The 19,921-nt window shown below is 35.5% G+C and overlaps 1 protein-coding gene across 4 annotated transcripts in view; it reads left to right on the forward strand.

Moving 5' to 3' along the window:
• The first annotated feature begins 4,903 nt into the window (after positions 1–4,903).
• The window catches only part of LOC129792184 (peroxidasin), a 30,617-nt gene continuing 15,599 nt past the window's right edge, over positions 4,904–19,921 (forward strand). For 2 of the 4 annotated variants that reach the window (XM_055830998.1, XM_055831000.1), the window contains exons 1-2: positions 4,904–5,045; positions 8,148–8,443. In XM_055830998.1, coding sequence (XP_055686973.1) covers positions 8,265–8,443 — 179 coding nt within the window. In that variant the 5' untranslated portion in view covers positions 4,904–5,045; positions 8,148–8,264. Of the gene's footprint in view, positions 5,046–5,471; positions 5,582–8,147; positions 8,444–19,921 lie in introns of those variants that run through there. The other 2 variants (XM_055830999.1, XM_055830997.1) reach the window with 2 other exon arrangements.

Below are 19,921 nucleotides of genomic sequence, written 5' to 3' on the forward strand. Positions count from 1 at the left end.
GACGACTTTCGATTTTGCTCGGTACACAAGAGCTGTGCCTAAAAGAAACACAGCAGAAATAATAAATTACTTACATGAGCCTATCTATTAAGTGTCTTAATTATTCACGTTGCTACTAAGAACAATTCCAGATGTTCTTAACGATATAGAATAGAAGAGAGCGAAGCTAAGGAAACTATAGACTTAAAGAGATTCCTCTACCATTTAGTTAACATCAATCCATTTTTTTCGAGGCTTCGAAAAGATAATAATTAATCATTGAAAATGCTTTTGAATTTTTTGCTGATTTTCCTTCAAATTTGTGATTTTTTCTGTATTTTGATCCCTAAACCGGAGTGCCCGATTTTTGGGAAAACGGAAAATTACGATCTTGGTGACTTTATGGGAAATTACTTTTACAATATATTTGCAATGATTAACATAACGAATAATCGTTTCTTCAGACCACCTACAATCCCTCATCATTGCACTACAATAGCAATATTTGAGAATAATAATAATTTTAAAGATATTCACACTATTAGATTCACCGCCAGAACCTTACCCAGGTCCTTGCTGACTGATTGTGAAGTTTTTTCAATGAAATTTGCGGGGAATTCTTCTGGACTTATGATGGTTTCGTATGAAAATGATTGTAGGAACATTGAAATTCCCGTTCAATTGACCATAACAAAACATTACATAATAATTCTGCATACATGCTTCTATCCTGATGAAAATAGCATTGATCAGGAGATTGGAATGTGGATTCTTGCGGATGGTAATGGTTTCACGACAAAACGATCCGTCTATAAGGATATTCTGTTTAAAGTTATAGGACCACACTTATTTCATAGACTTACATTTTTTACTCTAAAAGAATGTGAACATAAATCTCGTGGTAAAGAGTGTCCAAATAAACTTCCAAAATGTACCAGAAGAGAGGTTGAATCAGTTGTTTCATCTTATGCGATTTTGGGATATGCAGCCGTTGGCCTTGGGCTAATTGGTTTAATATTTCTCAATTTTAGCAGAATGTGGGGAACAATTTCGAAATTATTTAAAAAGACGAAAATAAATGCACAGAATTGATTTATTTAATCATTCATATTAAGTTTGTTTGACGTAATTATAATATCTACTCTGGAATTGAATTGTAAAAGATTTTGTTATAATACATATGTAGATATGAAGAATAAATCATGATTTTTAATAAAGAATCGTTTTTCTCTTCAATATCTCTATAACTTGAAACGGCTAGAAAAAATGCAGGCTTTACTATTAAAAGTTTTGAAAATTACATAAATAATAGTTTTTTAACCGAATTTTCCATAATGTCCTTTTTAACTTGTTTTGAAAATTAAAAAAAATGAGAAAATTATTTTTTTGAGTTCGGTTTTTTCAAATGGAAACTAATTGGAAAATTCACCTATGGAGTGTACAAAAATATTCCTTTTTAGGTGTTATTAGTATTCTCGAACATTTTGAAGCATAAAGCAAAAACGAATAGTACCAAACGAATAGTTTTTGGCATTTAATTGCAAATTGTTAATTTTACAATGGACGGGGGATAATCAAAAACACAATCATACACCATCCGTCCAAATGAAATCTATTTTAGGACAATGGGGTGGGAGGAGCGGGAGTGAAAATTCATTTTCTCGCGATGAAAATTCCATTTTGCAGATGCTCCCGCTCGAATTTCCATTTAGATTGTACTTCAAAAATTTAAATAATCATTTTCGCTTCGTTCATTTTCCAAAGACAATGTCATGGTGGGAATTTTACATTCATTATTATATCTTTGAATGTCCAACACAGTTTGTTAGGTTCACCGGGATGTATGTAGGTCAATTCCATGAAAGCTTCAATCTGAAGGCTTTGTGTTTCAATCATATTCAAAAGCTCGTTTAATCTATGAAAATTACTCTCAAATTTTTCTTTTAAATTATCCCCCGAGGGGGTCCTTTCGAGGAATTTATTTTACTTCTTTGAAAATCTATTAAAATTATATAATTGAACTTTTATAGGAATTTATCTTTTAATGGGGGGAGGGATCCTTTGGATGACTCCTGTTTTTGACAAAATCACTTTGAGTAGCAGGAAAAGTGATAAAATTTGCATAAACTCACAGACAATTCTATTATTTCAATCAATCCTTTTAATTAAAATCCCTTCGAAAGTTTCAGAATTTCTCTGTGAGCGTTAAGGTGTTTTGGAATTTTCTTCAAGTGATCTTGTTGGAGGAAATTGAGAAAATTTTCAAGAGTTATTACCTTCCAAGAAGGAGTGGAAAAGTTCCGAAAAGAAATTCCACGAAAGACAGATGTAGGAAAAATTCTTATTTATAGAATGATTCCTTTCTTATATCGTCAATTCTAAAGAAGAAAAATTGTCCACAAAAATTTCTACGCAAAAAAATAAAATAAACACGACGATGGGAAGTTTTTTTGTTGGACAAAACTTTGCAAAATTCTATACATAAAATGTAAAATCGTCCCGTTCTGCGAAATGGAAAGTAATACCCGCATTTCCATCTCAATTTTTTCTTCCTTCTTGGAATTTCTTCACTGCCGCGGAGGCGAAACATGGCATTGAATTAAATCATTTCCTTATCAATGTGATGAATTTTTCACATTGTAAATTTTCTCGGAGAAAGTTTCCCTTTTCCACGGGGGCGAGCAATTTATCTTTCATACCCATGATGACTTTTTTTTCAAGCTGGAAGGGGAGTTGTTATATTGAAATTCAAGTGAATAAAGCAATGCATCAAAATTGGGTTGAATAAAAATTAATTTGTAGCACTAAATCTTCACTTAATTGCTTGTAATAAATGAAAAATGTAAATTAAGTTGGATAGAGCGTGTTGTTACACCATGTAACGTATTTTAAAAATAATGTCATTAACGATTTTTTATAAATTAATTCAAATATTAAGTGCTAATTTATTTAGTGAGGTTATGTCAAAATATTCAATGGAGCGTCCTTCTAAAAAAAAAACTTACAGCATCCATTTAATTTTTAGCAAAATAGTGATTTAGAGCGTGGGAAATGTGAGTAAAAGCTCGGAAAATTTGCATACATGTGTTATCAGTCTGGTAATTATGCTGGAAAATCCAACCAATAAATGCCGCAATATATTTTTTGTCTCATTGAACACTGAAAATTTATGTTTACTCTTTACCCCATTCTTTTTACATATAATGCTCTTTTTTCCTATCTATAATTTAAAATTCAAACAGAAACAGCAATTTATTGGATACCAGCTTTGTCAATATATATAAAGCTACATCAATGGTAAATTATTATGCAATTAAAGCTGTCTATTGATTCCTTTCTCGGTCTGACAAGAGAACAATGGCTTTGCCTGAAGGTCTCGGTGCATAATTCATCGATTGCTATCTTCATTATGATTTCTACTTTAATAGACAGATTTATATTCATGGTATGACCCCCATCCTGAAAGCACCACAAGTTGGGTAACAAAACACTGTATGACGGCATAATTGCCATGTTTAGTGTGTGAAGAGTGAATGTAATTTGTCGTACGTTTGTTGGGGATGCGCCATGTATTATTATTTTTGCCAAATATCCTATTTCCACCCATTTCCTCCCCTTTTCACAACAAAAATATCATAAAAAGACCCCTCTAAGGAAGACAGGGCAGGTAAACCCAAACGTCTTACAAGGGAAATTTTTCCCTAAACTCATAAAGTCAAAGATTTTAGATGAGTAAAAGTGGTTTCATCTCATGGCTCCTCCAGCATGTAGAACGATGAAACTTTCACCAAGAAGTGTGTCAAGAAGTTTGATGGAATTTTTGGGAGAAGATTATGATGCTTTCAGGATGCCAATTGCATTCTCTCCATCCCTCCTTCAACTTGCATGTTTATGAGTTTTGCAGCGGAAGCTTTAAATTTCTTACCTAAATGGGTGGAGAGATCGTTAAAATTTTCCCAAACTTCTCCCCCGCCCGGAATGGCTAATAAAAACCACTAAAATATGGATATAGTTGGGCGTATCTCACAGAAAGTTTGCTCAAGGAATTATAACTTTTGGGGAAATAAACCTTTAAAATGTATATATAATGAATATAGCTCTTTAAAATATTATATTGGAAACATTTTGTAAAACTTTATCGGAAAATTAATTAGAGAACATCAGCGAAATTTCGTTATATTGGGAATCTTTGCTTGAGGGCAAAGATTTGCTGAAAAATGCAAACAATTACGTCACAAGATGTGTTTTTTGTATCTTGAAGCATTCCGTTGGGAAGCTTTGACAATGTAAAATTATGCTTTATGCATTGAAGAGACAAGAAATCACGTCGGTTTTTTCAAAATACTATTCCTGAGTTTCTTTGACAATTTCCTATACAGAACTGAATAAACTCCTTCAACAAAATAAAAATGTCAAAAACATTTTATAAAAAAAAAATTCCTTCAATTTCTTTGTGGAAATTGAAGGAAATTAATAATTCAAATATTAAAAAATTAATCAACTTTATTGCAAGTTGAATTTCAAAAAAAAATATGCTCAAATTATGTTCATAGCGTTCATCTGAAAGCTTCACGTTCTTGCGCTAGATTGCATTTTCCCGCTTTTGTGTTTTTCACGGCGTTTATGGGTGCGCCGTGTAGGAGTGGGCGAAAGTGGTGGAAAAAGTGGAAAATAAGCTAATTTCCCGAACACTGCATGTTGCCCAACTGCGACAGCATCTTAATGGTCAACAATCGAATTCAGCGCGCGTGAATGCCCTCCGCATGCCCCGCTGTGGACCATGATGCTGCGCCGTGCGTCTCCCGAAATCGGCTCCAATGCAATTTCCGCTGTGCGAAGGGGAAAAAGTCCCGAGACGAAATCCGAAGTTACTGATACTGGAGCCAGATGAATGCTCCACTGCAGACTCTCTGTCGTGCCTTTTAGTCTCCTTCTGGCGTCTCGTGTCTGTGGACGAGCAACATTTTCCGCATAAACAATTTTTGTGGTGAGCAAAAAAGTCGCGAGTGCTGGACACTACGGTACGGGGAGTGTGGGAGTTGACTGTGTGGGAGCAATTTTGAATGGTAATACCATCTTCAGAATGATTATTGGCTGAATCACCGTGAAATTGTTAAGCGTAACCGCATAAACTTTCATTGCATAAATTTAAGATTTTTTTCCTTTCCTCTTATGCTGTACAAGGAACAGAAAATTGAACCTCTCAAAAAAGAAGTTTTATCTCTGGTGCGATAAAAAGTGTATATAATAGCTCTTGACCCAAACTCATGCCGCTGTTTTCTGCTTCCCCCCGAGATAATCCATGTCCGGCGTGAATTTGATTAGTGTGACCCAACTTGCGGAATTCGCACGCGTCCATGATAAAAATTTCCAAGAAGCATGGTTCTTCAGATTACATCACGAACTTTTTCGTGCTCTCTCTCCCTTTTCCTTCGTCTTAGCTTCCAATATTCTTTCCCGGAGGTTTCTAATTTCTTCTCAAGAATTCTTTAGTTGCAAAAAATCATCACTGTCGCCTTCAAAATCATTTTAGAGTTGAGCTGTGTCTCGTCAATTTTGCACTCACATCGCTTCGAGGAACACAACGACCATAAAACCAAGTGTAGGGGATCTAAATTTAATTTTAAAAGTTAATTTGTCTGCTGCAGAAAATTTACTCCACACGACTCTGTTCTAATTTTTTGTGATGCTGTAATTTCCACAGAATTCTCCCGCAACATTAAATAGTTTTTGCTCTCGCAAGACAATTCAATAAACAAACCCCCGCATTTCAAACGCGCTACGCTCCAAACTCCAAACATTTCGAAGAATAAAGAAAAAATCCGCAATTATCAAAAGATTGGCAGAATTCAGTCTTTCCTCTGTTTAATTAGAAATTATATGTACGTGTCGTACATATTGCTCTGTGGAGGATGTTCTGTGTTATTATATTTGTTTTCTGCTGTGAGAAAGAGAAAATTACCTCAGAATACACTACCAGACAAAAGTTCCCCGGTGAGCAAAAATTGAGTATTTTTCAAGAAATTCAAGAATAATTTTAAGAAGTTATATCTTCGACTGTGGTAAACCGATTTTTAAAAATCTTCCTGATTTGGAAAGGTAGATGTCTCACCTCTCCAAAATTGGTAGATTTTTGGAAATTGATCAAACTGTTATTTTTTGGCAGCAATTTCCGTAAACTTATGTGAAAAATCTTTTTTTTTTCTATAATTTCTCACAAATTTTTACTTTAAACCTCTTTAGACTATCGTTGGAAAGGTAATTAAATTAAATTAAATTTCTTTTTCAAATCTTTGATTGATTACAACCGGTGATTTATTAAAAATTTTAACATTAGAAAATACGTTCCTTTTGCTCATGCGGAAACTTTTATCGGTTTGTGTACGGGAAAAATAAAAATTTCAAAATAAATGTTAAAATTAAAGCAGATGAATTTTTAATGCAAATATGATTTAATTTTAATCTACTTTTAAATACAAAAAAAATTAACTTTGCAGATTTATGTAAAATTAATTCTCAAAATCTGTTTATGCGAAATTTATAATTATGATAATAAATCTCCTGATAATCATAAATAAAATATAGTTAAGTATAAAAACACTATCGATTAAAACCTTTTGTTAAAACAACACATAATTTACATAATCCGTTACATGTTTAAAAAAAAAAGCTTTACAAAATCCTTGACCCGTATAAATGTTAAAAATCATTTTTCATGATAAAGAGAAGAAAATAAAAATAATCTCAATGGAAAATCCATCGAGACAATCGCGCGAAGCTCACCCAGAAGAAAACTAAACATAATCTCCTGTTGGCATTTTGAACACGTACCGGCAATTCCAGGAACAATTTTACAATGGGGGTGGTGGAAGTCTTTATGGGTTCCATGTGAGGGGGCGCATCAAAGGCAAAAATTTTTGCACAAAAACAGGAACTTTGCTCAATGTGTTTGCACAATTGGTGCGGTGAAATTGGTGGTTTTTTTGTATGCTATACAACATTTTCTATGCGCATCCCCCATACCCGGTTTTTTTCATCTCTCTCTCCACACACACACACCTTCCCAGAGGGGTTGATGGTACATCAACCCCCTCCGCAAAATCGATTATTTCCTGCGGTATCCCGGAAATTGTGCCGCCCACTAATTGCAGGATGAAAGTTTTAAACTTAAATGCGGAAGTTGGGATTTTTTCCTTCTTCAACATAAGAGCACTTTATCCTGCAAATAAATCTCCAATCTTGATTGAGATTTTCCCTTCACCTGGTAAGATCTTTCCGGGGGAGGGGGGGGAGGAAGCTTAAATTGTGGGAAAGTTTTTAGGCTAAAGGGAGGAACTTTCCGATAAGACTTTATCCCATTGACTTTCAAGTACCGCCACCCACCATTAATGGAATCATTTAAAAGCGAAAGCGATGGTACCGTATTGTTTGGTCACACACGCAGATCTTTGCACTGTTAGGGATTAACTCCACCGTGTAGGCACTAAGACATCATCCTGAAATTGCCTCACAAATTGCGAACATTTATTTCGTAGGCACTTGGCACCCCCCAAAGGGTCGTCAGGGGAGCGTAGAGCCGCCATCCCCAATGTTCCCTCCTTTGGGTGCTTTTCCGTGCCAGGGATTTTCAATTACTTTCCCAAAGTGTGGGTGGAAAATGGAAAAAGGGTGGTCTTTGACACATTTTTTTTTCTCGAATCAAAGAAAAAATCACTTCTATTTTGAGGTTGAAGAATTTGATTTTTTTTATAAGATTTGGAATGAAAATGACATTCTGGAAAAATTTCTTTTCACTTTATTCTCGTGGGTGTGTGTTGTTTTGATTTGTTTTCGATTAGGAAACTTTGCAGATTTTCTTTTTGATCCTCCTTCTCTTCGTTCTCCGTCTTCTGTGAAGCTTCTATAAAAAAGAAAAGTTTAACAAGGAAAAAATCTGATGCAAAAAATTATCCTAAAGTGGTTAAAATTTTGCAAAATATATTTTATATTTATTAGGAAATTTTGTACTAAATTGTGCATTAATTTTTAAGTTCCACCTGCAAAGTCAGCTCTTTGTGATTAATGATGAATTTAAAAAAAATGAAAATGTTCCCATTATCCTCCTACTGATAAACCATGTCCTTTTAACGCATTAACCACCCACATTGTCAAAATGTTTCTGCACACAGAGATCTCTTTCTGCCTGGAATATAAAATTATAGCGCGGCTATAGGAGAAGGGGTGTGAGTGTGGCGGAAAAGCTCCCGCAAAGCTCGTGAGAGGAGACAGAGATAGTGTGAGGAAAAATGGTGAAAAGTTGTTCAGTGCAAGTGCTAGTGGTGGGCTTCATTGTCACTGTGGCGTTAAGAGGAAGTGGCGTCCGCGGTGAATGTCCCAACAGATGCAGCTGCATCCAGCAAACGGTTCGGTGCACCAGACTTGAGCTTCAGGACATTCCCGATGTGCCACCAGACACAAATATCATGTAAGTACTTTGCCAATGTCGCCCCTTGTACATGCGGGGGTAAAAAAAAGTCCTCCCAGTTTGGGAATTTATTTTAAATTAAATTCATTAAAATTCCCCACAGGGTTTCCTCGAGATAGTTTTCCCGGGAAGCCGCCCATCTGCAGGGAGTTTTTTTCACGATGTGTAGACTCTTTTTTTCTCCCTCCCGTATTTGCCCCATTGAGCGAAAATTGGGTGGAAATTGTTCTTTCTCCCGCCGCACATGTATCCCCTGGAATATGCTTCTTTTGCCAAATAAACTTCCCGCAACACTGCAGAGTTCAGTGGGTGAGACACCCCATATTTTCCACTGTGTCCACCCATCCCATTGGGGAGAAAAGATGAGAATTTATATACGGGAACATATCTTTTAATGTTTTTCCTCCAAATGGGAGAAAATAGTTTCTACCCAGGCGTGGGGTGGTACCTAATGAGAATTTGAAGATAGTAGTTTGAGGAAAATTGCTTCATCAGCAATTTCCTCCTTTTGCCAGTGACCCATTCCTTTTAGCAATGCACCACGAAAGGAAATTGCAATGAGTTTGTCGTAGTTTTTTTATCAATGGAAATTTACTTATAAAGCTCCAGCTTCATTGGCTTCTTGAAAGAAGGGGATGGCTTTTATAGCATCCAAAGTTGCAAAAAGTCAGGAAATGGAGTCAGAAAAACAAGTAGAGGATCGTTAAATGCACTTCATTTGATACAATTCTTATAGTTTAATAGAATATTGATTAGGCGTTTGTTTTATTCTGTTGCAATTGCTGAGAAAAAGTAAATTGTAAAGCAAAATGTTAGAATTTTCATTTCAATTGACTGATTTGGAAAAATTTGAATCTGTTAGAAAAATTTTTCTTTCTTTTTTCTTTTTAAGTTTTCTGTAAACTCTCTAAAAAAATATTTAATTAGAACTATAGGTAAGAAAATTGTCTTATTAAAAATAAATTCCTAATTTTGGAAACTAAGAACTTTTCCATTGCTTTCAGCAATTTCCAAAGAGTTTCTTACTAACATCCACTGAGCAATTTCTTGCAATCCCGCCCAATGTTTGCAATAGCTCTGGCAATTTTCCCCAGGATAATCTACATCCTGAAGCATCATTCTGCGAAATAATTGAATAATAAAACGATTTGATCATTGTTTTTAATGCACTCGAGCTTCCATCCTCTTCGCCAGAATGACGCAAGTTCTTTTTCCCTGCCAGAGGACAGATAAGAGAGCAAGACATAAAAAAATCCATCTTCTTGCAAAGATATCTTCACATATCATTAAATTTTATCGTTTAAAAGATGAGAAAATGGTAAATTGTCTAATATCTTCTCACCTTTCGCGCAACCCTCTCGCTCAAAGCAACATTACTTTAGAAGCTTTCAAAGTGATGCTGCTTCATGACTTGGAAGGAAAAGCAAAAGGGAGAATTTTCCTAAACACAACTCAACAGACTTAGAATGTTACTTTGAGGAATTTAACTCGTGGAAAAAGGGATAATTTTCATATTTGTAGAAATTCCCTTTTTGTTAGAAAATTTTATCATTTTTGCTGTAAAACCACGAGATTTTTCCTTTGTACCGAGAAAATTCTTTGCATGAGGAAAAAACCAGAAGCTTTAGTGGAATTACACAGAAAATGAACATTTTTTTGGTGATGAAAAAAAGAGGAAAACTAAAAGAAAATACTCATTGCATTTCTTGTTGAGCTTTCACACAGGGTACATAAAAAAGGCTCAACGTGAAATGAAATTTTTATGATGAGTTAAATTAATTTCAACAAAAAGAACGAGGTCAGAGGGAGTTGGCAGAAAAAGCCACATTATTTGCAGAGAGAAAATCCTCAGTGGATTTCCATGTTGGAAAATTGACTAACATAAACATTTACCTTACATTTTTCACACTCCATGGCATTTATTTTGGGCCACATGGAGAGTAAATTTAGTTTTCCTATTATAATGTGGCGAAATCGCGGAATCCCCCCTTAATCTAAATTACTTTTAATTGGAACACAATAATTATATAGAATAAGCTAAAATATTGTATAAATATATCGAAAATATGAAATATAAATCAGTTTGGAGTTGTTGGTCAAGAAGTGGTGTATTAAATTCTCTACACGTGACCAGGAAGAACTGGTTGCTGTCGGTGGACAGAAAGTGAGTGAAAATGTGAAGTGTTAAGTGAGGATGTGCCAGCGCCAGCTCTCCAACGCTCCAGAAGTTGCAGCCGCATCCTGCACATCAGGAAGATGTGCCAGCGCCAGCGCTCCAACCCTTAGGAGCAGTTGCAGTCGCATCCTGAGCAACATCCTCCACATCAGCCTTCACCAGACACTACACAATCGCCACCGCAGCATCCCAGTTGCTTCCATGAGATGCCTTGGTCGTCGATGCAGCCAACACAGCGATGACCATCTAATGGATCAACGGGTCAACCCCTTCATCAATATTGATCGACCCAGTCATCGCAGCATCCAACTATCATCGCAGACGACGCATCATCATGTCAACCAACGATCACCGCAGCGTTCATCGCTTCAAGCCCTACTACAAGCGACCGCTCCAAGCTCACATCAAAATTTAAGTACAAATCTATTTCTTTAAATTCAAATCAAATTATTTCAAAATTTAAAGTAGAAAAGTTATTGTTCTAATTTGAAATTCAATTTTAAAATGAAATGAACATGTTAAAGCGGCCATTACCTATATAATTGTTTAAAAAAATCGATTGATAAAAATATGATGTATTAAAGAAATACATTTTCAAAATTATGTTCTTTATCCAAACGTGTTCCAAATGATTAATTAAATGTTATATAAAATTCAATTTAATTCAAAATTTCTAATTCCTAAATTCTTTCAAATATAAGTACTCACATATCTCACATTTTGAACATCTCAATTCTTAAACAACTCGATGCATTGCCGTAACCCATTAATAAATACTTTGTCATCAAAATACAGTATGACACAAATTCGTGCCATAATTATTGCTGAGCCAAATTACACAATTAGGGCAATACCGAACATCGCTCAAAACCTACAATTGCTATAAGCAAAATAACCTCCCAGAGGTCAACCAAAGCTCATAGTCAGCTTTCTTTCCCCACGCGGAAATATTCATGTAAACCTTTATTCCCCCTTGCGCTGATGGCAAATTCCAGCCAAGGCAGCGAATACGTTACATTGACACTTAATACGAGCAAATCATTTTATTCGGTATTGACCCTCAAAAATTAAATAATTAAGTAAGCAATAATTATGTGGCGAAGTGCCGATGAAAATAATTTACAAGAATTGCAATGCATTGCTCAGTTTGAGAGATATGATGAAAAATTATCTATGTATATTTGATTGAAAGAATTATTAATATTTATTTGATGATGATGAAATTGATTTATCAATGAAACGAAAAATTTGTATTGTTTTACAATTATTGACAAATTTAATTTAAATTTAATTTTTAAATAAAAGGAATTGGGGATTATCGAAACCTTATGTAATTCCCACGCCTCCTCATCAATAAAGCTCTAACGCACGAGGACGTGCGTCCTCCTAAGGAAGGAGGTGTGGCGAAATCGCGGAATCCCCCCTTAATCTAAATTACTTTTAATTGGAACACAATAATTATATAGAATAAGCTAAAATATTGTATAAATATATCGAAAATATGAAATATAAATCAGTTTGGAGTTGTTGGTCAAGAAGTGGTGTATTAAATTCTCTACAATAAAATGAAAGGATATTTTCAAGGAATTATTTAAGGATGTTTTTTTTTCCCGAAAGATTTTCAATAAAGAAAAGCAGAATGAGGAAAAAAGAAGCTCAAAATATTTCTTAGAGCTTTTGAGTTTTTTTCTGTGTCTGATTATCTCACAAAATTCCTTGTTCTGAGGTGGATGACCATTTAATCTTCTCCACCACTGTGCCGTAGAGCGAACATGGTATAAAAGTGTGAAACACACATTGTCTGCACACGCCCCTCACGAAAAAAGGATCATGGCGTGAAGAATAAATGGGAAGTAGCTTTGCTATATGGACTGTGTATAGCTGAAAGCTACGAGCAATGGAGTGCACCGACTTCCTTTTCCCTTGGTGTGTGAGGCGAGAACTCGCCCCATCAGCGTACCTTTCGCACCTGGTGTGCCAGTCACATTTGCGGAGCATCACCCAAAAGACTCAGTGATGTGGAAAGCGTGGAAAGCCCTCTTCCCACCTATTTTTTTCTTCTTCATACAACGAACAGCGTAAAATCTCAAATACAACAATCGAAAAGGGCGCGTAAAAGCTTCCTATTCGTGCAAAAGTGATGTTCCGCGCGATTTTAATACCATTCTTTTTGAGCACACGTAACCCCATTCCATTTCACCTGCGATAGACAATAAGTGCTACGTGAAGTGAAAGCAATCTCGATGAAAATCCGGTCGACAAACATTTACCGGCAAATGTTCAAAAGCAAAATGTTTGAGCAAAAAGATAGAGACTTTTTTATACTTCATACACGTAGCAGAAAGCTCAAAAATATATTTTTTCGGGGGAAGCTTTTATATGAAAAAGAAAGAACGATTTATATATATTTTTTTAATTGTCTGTTTAACATCATGAATACAAAATAAACAGAACTATTAATTAGTTCATCAAAGTCTGTGATTATGTGCTTTGAAAGCTTCAAAAGTATGATCCTCAAAGGGTACAAAACTTTCTTGAAATTGCTTAAATAAATCTAAAATTGAATAATTTTAACTTATTTCAGAGCATGACTATGCTTTCTTTAGGAAATTTGTAAAATATCGTATGCATTTAGCACACATTTACGCAAAAGCATTTTATTCAATGAATTACTGCCTAATGCTGGCTTATGTTATAAATGATCTAAATAAGGTACTTCCCCCTATGCTTTTATTAGTATTGTTGTGCGTTCAAACATGTATAATTTAAAGCACAAACAAGGGAAATGTCGCGCATATTTGACCATTAATCATTAAATTTGAATAACATCCAGCATGAGAATCATACAGCAGTTGCTATCTTGCAACCCCTGCAACCCCAAAAGCTTAAAATTTGTGGCTATTCTAGTTAGAATTGTTTATCTTGCATGTCAGGTGGGAGGGGTGGGAGAGCATAGGGTGCGTTCCTGGATAGCAAATGGGTTGGGGTGATTTTTTTCTACACAGAGAGAGAGAGAGAGAAAAAGGGGTGAGAGTTCATGGATAAAATATGATTGTACCGTCACAGCTGTCTCATTCGCTTTATTTATTCGTATCGGAAAATCTCAGTGGAATCGGATGGTCACATTTGAGCGCCTGCAGTGACGAGAGACATCTCTATGTGGCATTTCCCAGGCTCACTTCCGGTGGGGTATGAGGGAAATGACGCCCCATGAATTATGTCAAAAATGTCTATAAAATTACACCATGTCGCTCCTGTGTATAAATTCTCTTGTGAAACGCTGCTTCCCCTAAATCTTTTCCCTATCGTTTTCGTGGGGGTTTGTGGTTGTGTGTGTGGCAGCGCGCCGTGTACGTGAGAGCGTGAGAGCGCCCATCGCTGAGTGCTTCGAGCGCGTCGTGTCTCTTCGTCCTGCATCGAATAGCTGCGCGCGCGTGTGTGTGGCATGTTCTCGCTTGCCGCTTGGCTTTCGTAGCGTGCGGATGTGCGGACCGTCGTCCTTTCGACGCTCCGTGAATGATTTTTTTTTTAAATTAAAGAATTTTATTATTAGAATTTTTTTATCAATAAGAATTTTATTTTAAGGAAATTTTTTTTTAGAATTTTTGGGAGATTTGGTGTGACTTTTTCATTCCAATCGAAAAAGTAATTTTTATTTTTCTTGACCAAGGAGTTTCCCTCTCTTTTTGAGGTCACATGTCTTTGAGAAGAAAGTGACCACGGGATTGAGGATGTCATCCCAGAATTTGAATCTTTTGGAAATTTAGGGGAGACTGTTGCAAAAATGGGATTTTTTTTCGCAGTTTTGAAGTAAAAAATGCTTGCGAATGAGACAAAGTGGTCATGAGATTAGGTAATTCATCCCAGAATTTGAATCTTTTGGACATTTAGGGGAGACTGTTGCAAAAATGGGATTTTTTTCGCAGTTTTGAAGTAAAAAATGCTTGCGAATGAGACAAAGTGGTCATGAGATTAGGGAATTCATCCCAGAATTTGAATCTTTTGGACATTTAGGGGAGACTGTTGCAAAAATGGGATTTTTTTTCGCAGTTTTGAAGTAAAAAATGCTTGCGAATGAGACAAATTGGTCATGAGATTAGGGAATTCATCCCAGAATTTGAATCTTTTGGACATTTAGGGGAGACTGTTGCAAAAATGGGATTTTTTTTCGTAATTTTGAGGTGAGATAAAAACTTCAAATGGCGTCGCAATATTTGAAAATAAAATAAAAAAATAAAATAAAATTATTTTTTTATTGAAAATTTTTGCGTCAAAAATTACACATTGTTTTTTGTATTTTTGACACATAAATGTTTTTTTTTTATTGGTTTGCAATGTTCTAGAGAGTTGTAGAGTATTGCGAGATCTTTTCAACGATAGGTCAAACACCTTTGTACGTTACGTTGAACCGGAGATATGAGCTTCTAAATAAAAACTTAAAAATGACAATATCTCAAGTTCTAGGGTACCTAGAAAGTCAAATGACCTATCGTTGGAAAGGTCTTGATATGTACCAGCTATAACATACTAAAAATTTTAGCCGCCTACGACATACTTAAATGTACATTATAGCTCAAAAGGACGCCATTTTGAAAATTGGCCGCCATATGCTTTTTAGCGGACGAAACCAAACCGCACTCATTTTCCTTCCTTTATATCCCCTATGGAACATTTATGCCAATTTTCAACTTTCTAGCACTGCCTACAGTCTTTTGCCGCGAATTTACATAACTATAACATGAGCTAAAATTTTTTAGGCAATTTGTAAATGGTCGCCATTTTTTCTGTAACCATCACAACTCAAAGAATTTCTTTTTTTTTTTTTTTAAATTTTGTTCGACTTTGCGTCGGGTGTCGTTTCTCACATTTCCCATTTTCCCATAACTATAACAACTTGTTTTTTTACGTAAATTTTTCATTTTTTTTTAATAAAAAATTTACAACCTATAATAATCTTTCTTTTATAAAAAAAATATATTAATGTTAAATCCGCTAAATGATTTTTTTAATATAAAAAGTAATTTTTTATATTGTTTTTGTTTTTCAAAGACATCTTTTGTTTTTATTTATTTTTTTATTAGTTTTATTTTTATTTTTATTAAAAAAAACAACTCTTTAAAGATTTTATATATTTTTTTTGGATTTAGAGGTAATCCGATTGATTTCAATTTATTTTTAAAAAGTTAGGTTATAGACCTATGAAAATTTAAGAACACTTTTTATACCACCGTTTATTTTTTTAAATCTTATAAAAATATTTTCTTTTTTTGTAATTTTTTTTTGAGTTCTGTTAAATAAAAAAAAATTATTTTTATTTATAAACCCAATTTTACGAACCTGGAGGTAAACTTCCCCATATAAATGCATGGGAAATTAACGAAACTGTCAAAAAATTTAACGAACTTTTTAGGAATTTATTTTATCTGTGTACATTGATCCTCTATCGCAGAACAATTTTGACCCATTTCATCTTGTAGGGAATTAAAAAATATAGAAGAATCGCGAGAGAAAGTCTCCAATATCTACAGGGTTCACATAGAAAAAAGCAAAAAAAGATTGTCAAAAAATTCAAATATTGCGACGCCATTTGAAGTTTTTATCCCACCTCAAAATTACGAAAAAAAATCCCTTTTTGCAACAGTTTCCCCTAATTGTCCTAAAGATTCAAATTCTGGGATGAATTCCCTAATCTCATGACCACTTTGTCTCATTCGCAAGCATTTTTTACTTCAAAACTGCGAAAAAAAATCCCATTTTTGCAACAGTCTCCCCTAAATGTCCAAAAGATTCAAATTCTGGGATGAATTCCCTAATCTCATGACCACTTTGTCTCATTCGCAAGCATTTTTTACTTCAAAACTGCGAAAAAAAATCCCATTTTTGCAACAGTCTCCCCTAAATGTCCAAAAGATTCAAATTCTGGGATGAATTACCTAATCTCATGACCACTTTGTCTCATTCGCAAGCATTTTTTACTTCAAAACTGCGAAAAAAAATCCCATTTTTGCAACAGTCTCCCCTAAATTTCCAAAAGATTCAAATTCTGGGATGACATCCTCAATCCCGTGGTCACTTTCTTCTCAAAGACATGTGACCTCAAAAAGAGAGGGAAACTCCTTGGTCAAGAAAAATAAAAATTACTTTTTCGATTGGAATGAAAAAGTCACACCAAATCTCCCAAAAATTCTAAAAAAAAATTTCCTTAAAATAAAATTCTTATTGATAAAAAAAATTCTAATAATAAAATTCTTTAATTTAAAAAAAATCATTCACGGAGCGTCGAAAGGACGACGGTCCGCACATCCGCACGCTACGAAAGCCAAGCGGCAAATGCGAGAACATGCCACACACACGCGCGCGCAGCTATTCGATGCAGGACGAAGAGACACGACGCGCTCGGAGCACTCAGCGATGGCCGCTCTCACGCTCTCACGTACACGGCGCGCTGCCACACACACAACCAGAAATCCCCACAAAAGCGATAGGGAAAAAATTTAGGGAAAGCAGCGTTTCCCTTCTGAATTTACCCCCTGTTTGCGGTCTGTGAGCTTTCTGTCTGCCTCTGCCTCTTTTTTTACCCCCGGAACTCATCCCCATATACGTCTATCCCAGACTGTCCAGCCACATCAGGGATTGGGCAATAAACAAAGTACGGGAGTGTGTGCTTCAGAATGAATAAATATTTTCTCTATAAATCACAAAACTTTTATGGGCTTTTTCCCGGGAAAACTCGCAGGAGCGTCAACAGAGTGGTGTGAAGGTCCTTCTCTTTCGGGCTTTTTTTATCCTCTGCAAACATTTTGTGTTTGAAAAGTTACATAAATCAAGTGACTCCACTGAAATGGACTTTATGCTCAGATGGTTTATGGTGTTGAAGATTTTCTCTGACACACCTCATGATTTCTATGTAAACCACCCCACCCTCCTCTACAACATTCTACTAATTAATCATCGCTGACTTTCTGACTTCAATGTGAATGCTTGAGAATTCTTTCGACTCTTCAGTTTTAATTTTTTATTTCTTGGGGGTGTAGCGACTAAATTAAGGGTTGTAAATTTTAAAAGGCACTAATAGTATTTACTTTCAAAATGTAAAAGAAGAAGCCACCCCAAACAAATGGCTTCTTTTAAAACTGATTTTTAAGTAAATTTTTCCATGAATATTTCAACAGGATCTCTTCCCTCGCATTGAGAGTTTTCTGAAAAGAAAATATTTAGAGTATATTCTGGGGAAGATTCTATTTCACACAAGCCCCGGAATCTCTTTCGTACTAAATGGAGACATTACTGCCACCCCCACATCGTATGGGGACACACACCGGGGATGGTGTGCGGTGAAGGAGGATGGCTCCGGATGGGAAAGAATCAACAAAACTTGCCGCAGCTAATGCTTCCAGTATTGTGATTTTGTATACAAAATAGAAAAATTCATCCCCCTCCCGCGTTCCCTTTTTGTATACATTTCATGGAATTTCGTGGGTGTATCTGAATTGCAAATTCATGCAGGAGCTCGTCTGTATTAAAATATCCATCCGACCCGGGGTTGTGAAAAATCCTCTCTCTTACCATGGGAATTCATGGGGTGTGTGTATTCAGCGAGGCATTAAAGTGAGCATATCACCCTGCAAAGAGTGGTCTACTTTGTGCCCCCAACACCATCACGGTGGTGCATCGCCTTTTGCAACCAATGCCACTGATCCTCTTCTCACATGGCTACATGTAAGGAGAAAAGCTGGCTATATGCTTCCTCACATGCGAGCCGGTGAGACGATATCCTTCCATGCTGCGTGGGAGGACTCAGAAAATGACGTTAGAAGATGTTTCACATGGGAGTCCTACTTATGTATGTTGGCTGTGAGATGAAAATGGGAACGTGCAGATGGCTCTCTGGCTCTGCATAATTTTCTACGTGCACAACATTGTCAGCATAACCCGGGAAAAATTTACGCTAAACACTGAAAATTATGTATTCTGGATAAATCTGTTTTCTTTTCTTAGCTAAATCGCTGCTAGTTTTATTTAAATGTCACATAAATTTTATATCATAACTAAGGGAAGTCCTTAATTGAAACAGACAAAACAATATTTAGGCCACTCTTGATGCCATCCCTGTATTGAAGGTAAAATTGCTTATTTTGTCACATAAATGGGAAGTGGATGATCCAACAACAAAACAACAGACCTCCGTGTTAACTTTTATTGTTCTCTAGTCAAGTGTATCACACGCGTGGGCTCGATAGCTTTCTCAACAATTTAATTAATCTCCAGGGTCTATCCACCTATCCATGCCATTAGAATTTTTCATCCCATGATGTGGGAGGAAACCTCAGCCTCTGAATAATTCAGAGTTGAATCACCTTTCGCCTTATCGTTCGCACGGTAATGAGCAATAAAGTTACTCTCCCGGGGATTTTGCTTCAAGTGGATGGAAAAATTATTTTCCAACACACATGAGGACACTTTTCCTGTGTATTTTATGAGGGAGGAAAGTTAGAAATTTATAATGATAAATTGCTTGTAAATTCCCATGGGGGATTCTCTTTGTGTCAACAGCAGCAATAACTCGGTGGAAAATTCCCTTTGGGGAAATCTCCAAAAAAGAAACATAAAAAAGGATTTTTGTCTTTGAAAATATCAAAAGAACTTTTAACGAATTCCACGAAATTAGCTTTTTGAAAGTTTCTTAAAATTCTGGTGAGGAATTTTTCAGAGACTTTTGAAAGAAGGGAAAAAATTATGCTTCGAAATAAAAGTTAAACTTTCAATGAATGCAAAAAATGTTGCACTTTCCGCTAATTCCAATTCTAACAAAATATTCTTTTGATTTCTATTCAACCCCCCAAGTTTTTATTTAAAATTCTCACAGCATCTCTTTTCCTCGTACCAATAATCGAATGAAAAGAAGGTTTCTTTTTAAAGTAGAATTTTTACTCTTTAATAGAATATCTCTTCCTTATTATTTCCCGTCACGCAAGAAGTATAAATTTTCTTTCCTGCAAAAATGTTGGAGAAATGTTGAATTTTCTCAAACCCCCTTTGGTATGAAATGGGGTGTGGGTCCTTTGTGCATTTGACGGCAGACACTGTGCGGGGAAGGGGAAATCCATTTTGTGGTTTCCAACACATGTGGAGGTGTAATTAACAATTTCTCTGAGATTAACAACGTCTAACGAAAATTTATATTAAATCATCACGACGATGGTAATATGCTTTACCACAGATTTTTCATTTATTATGAACTGAATTTTCTTTGATCTTGCAATTAAGCGAAATTAAAAGAGATAGTTGTTTCATAACCTTCG

This window comes from Lutzomyia longipalpis, chromosome 3 (assembly GCF_024334085.1).
Source record: "Lutzomyia longipalpis isolate SR_M1_2022 chromosome 3, ASM2433408v1".
Taxonomy (NCBI): Eukaryota; Metazoa; Arthropoda; class Insecta; order Diptera; family Psychodidae; genus Lutzomyia; species Lutzomyia longipalpis.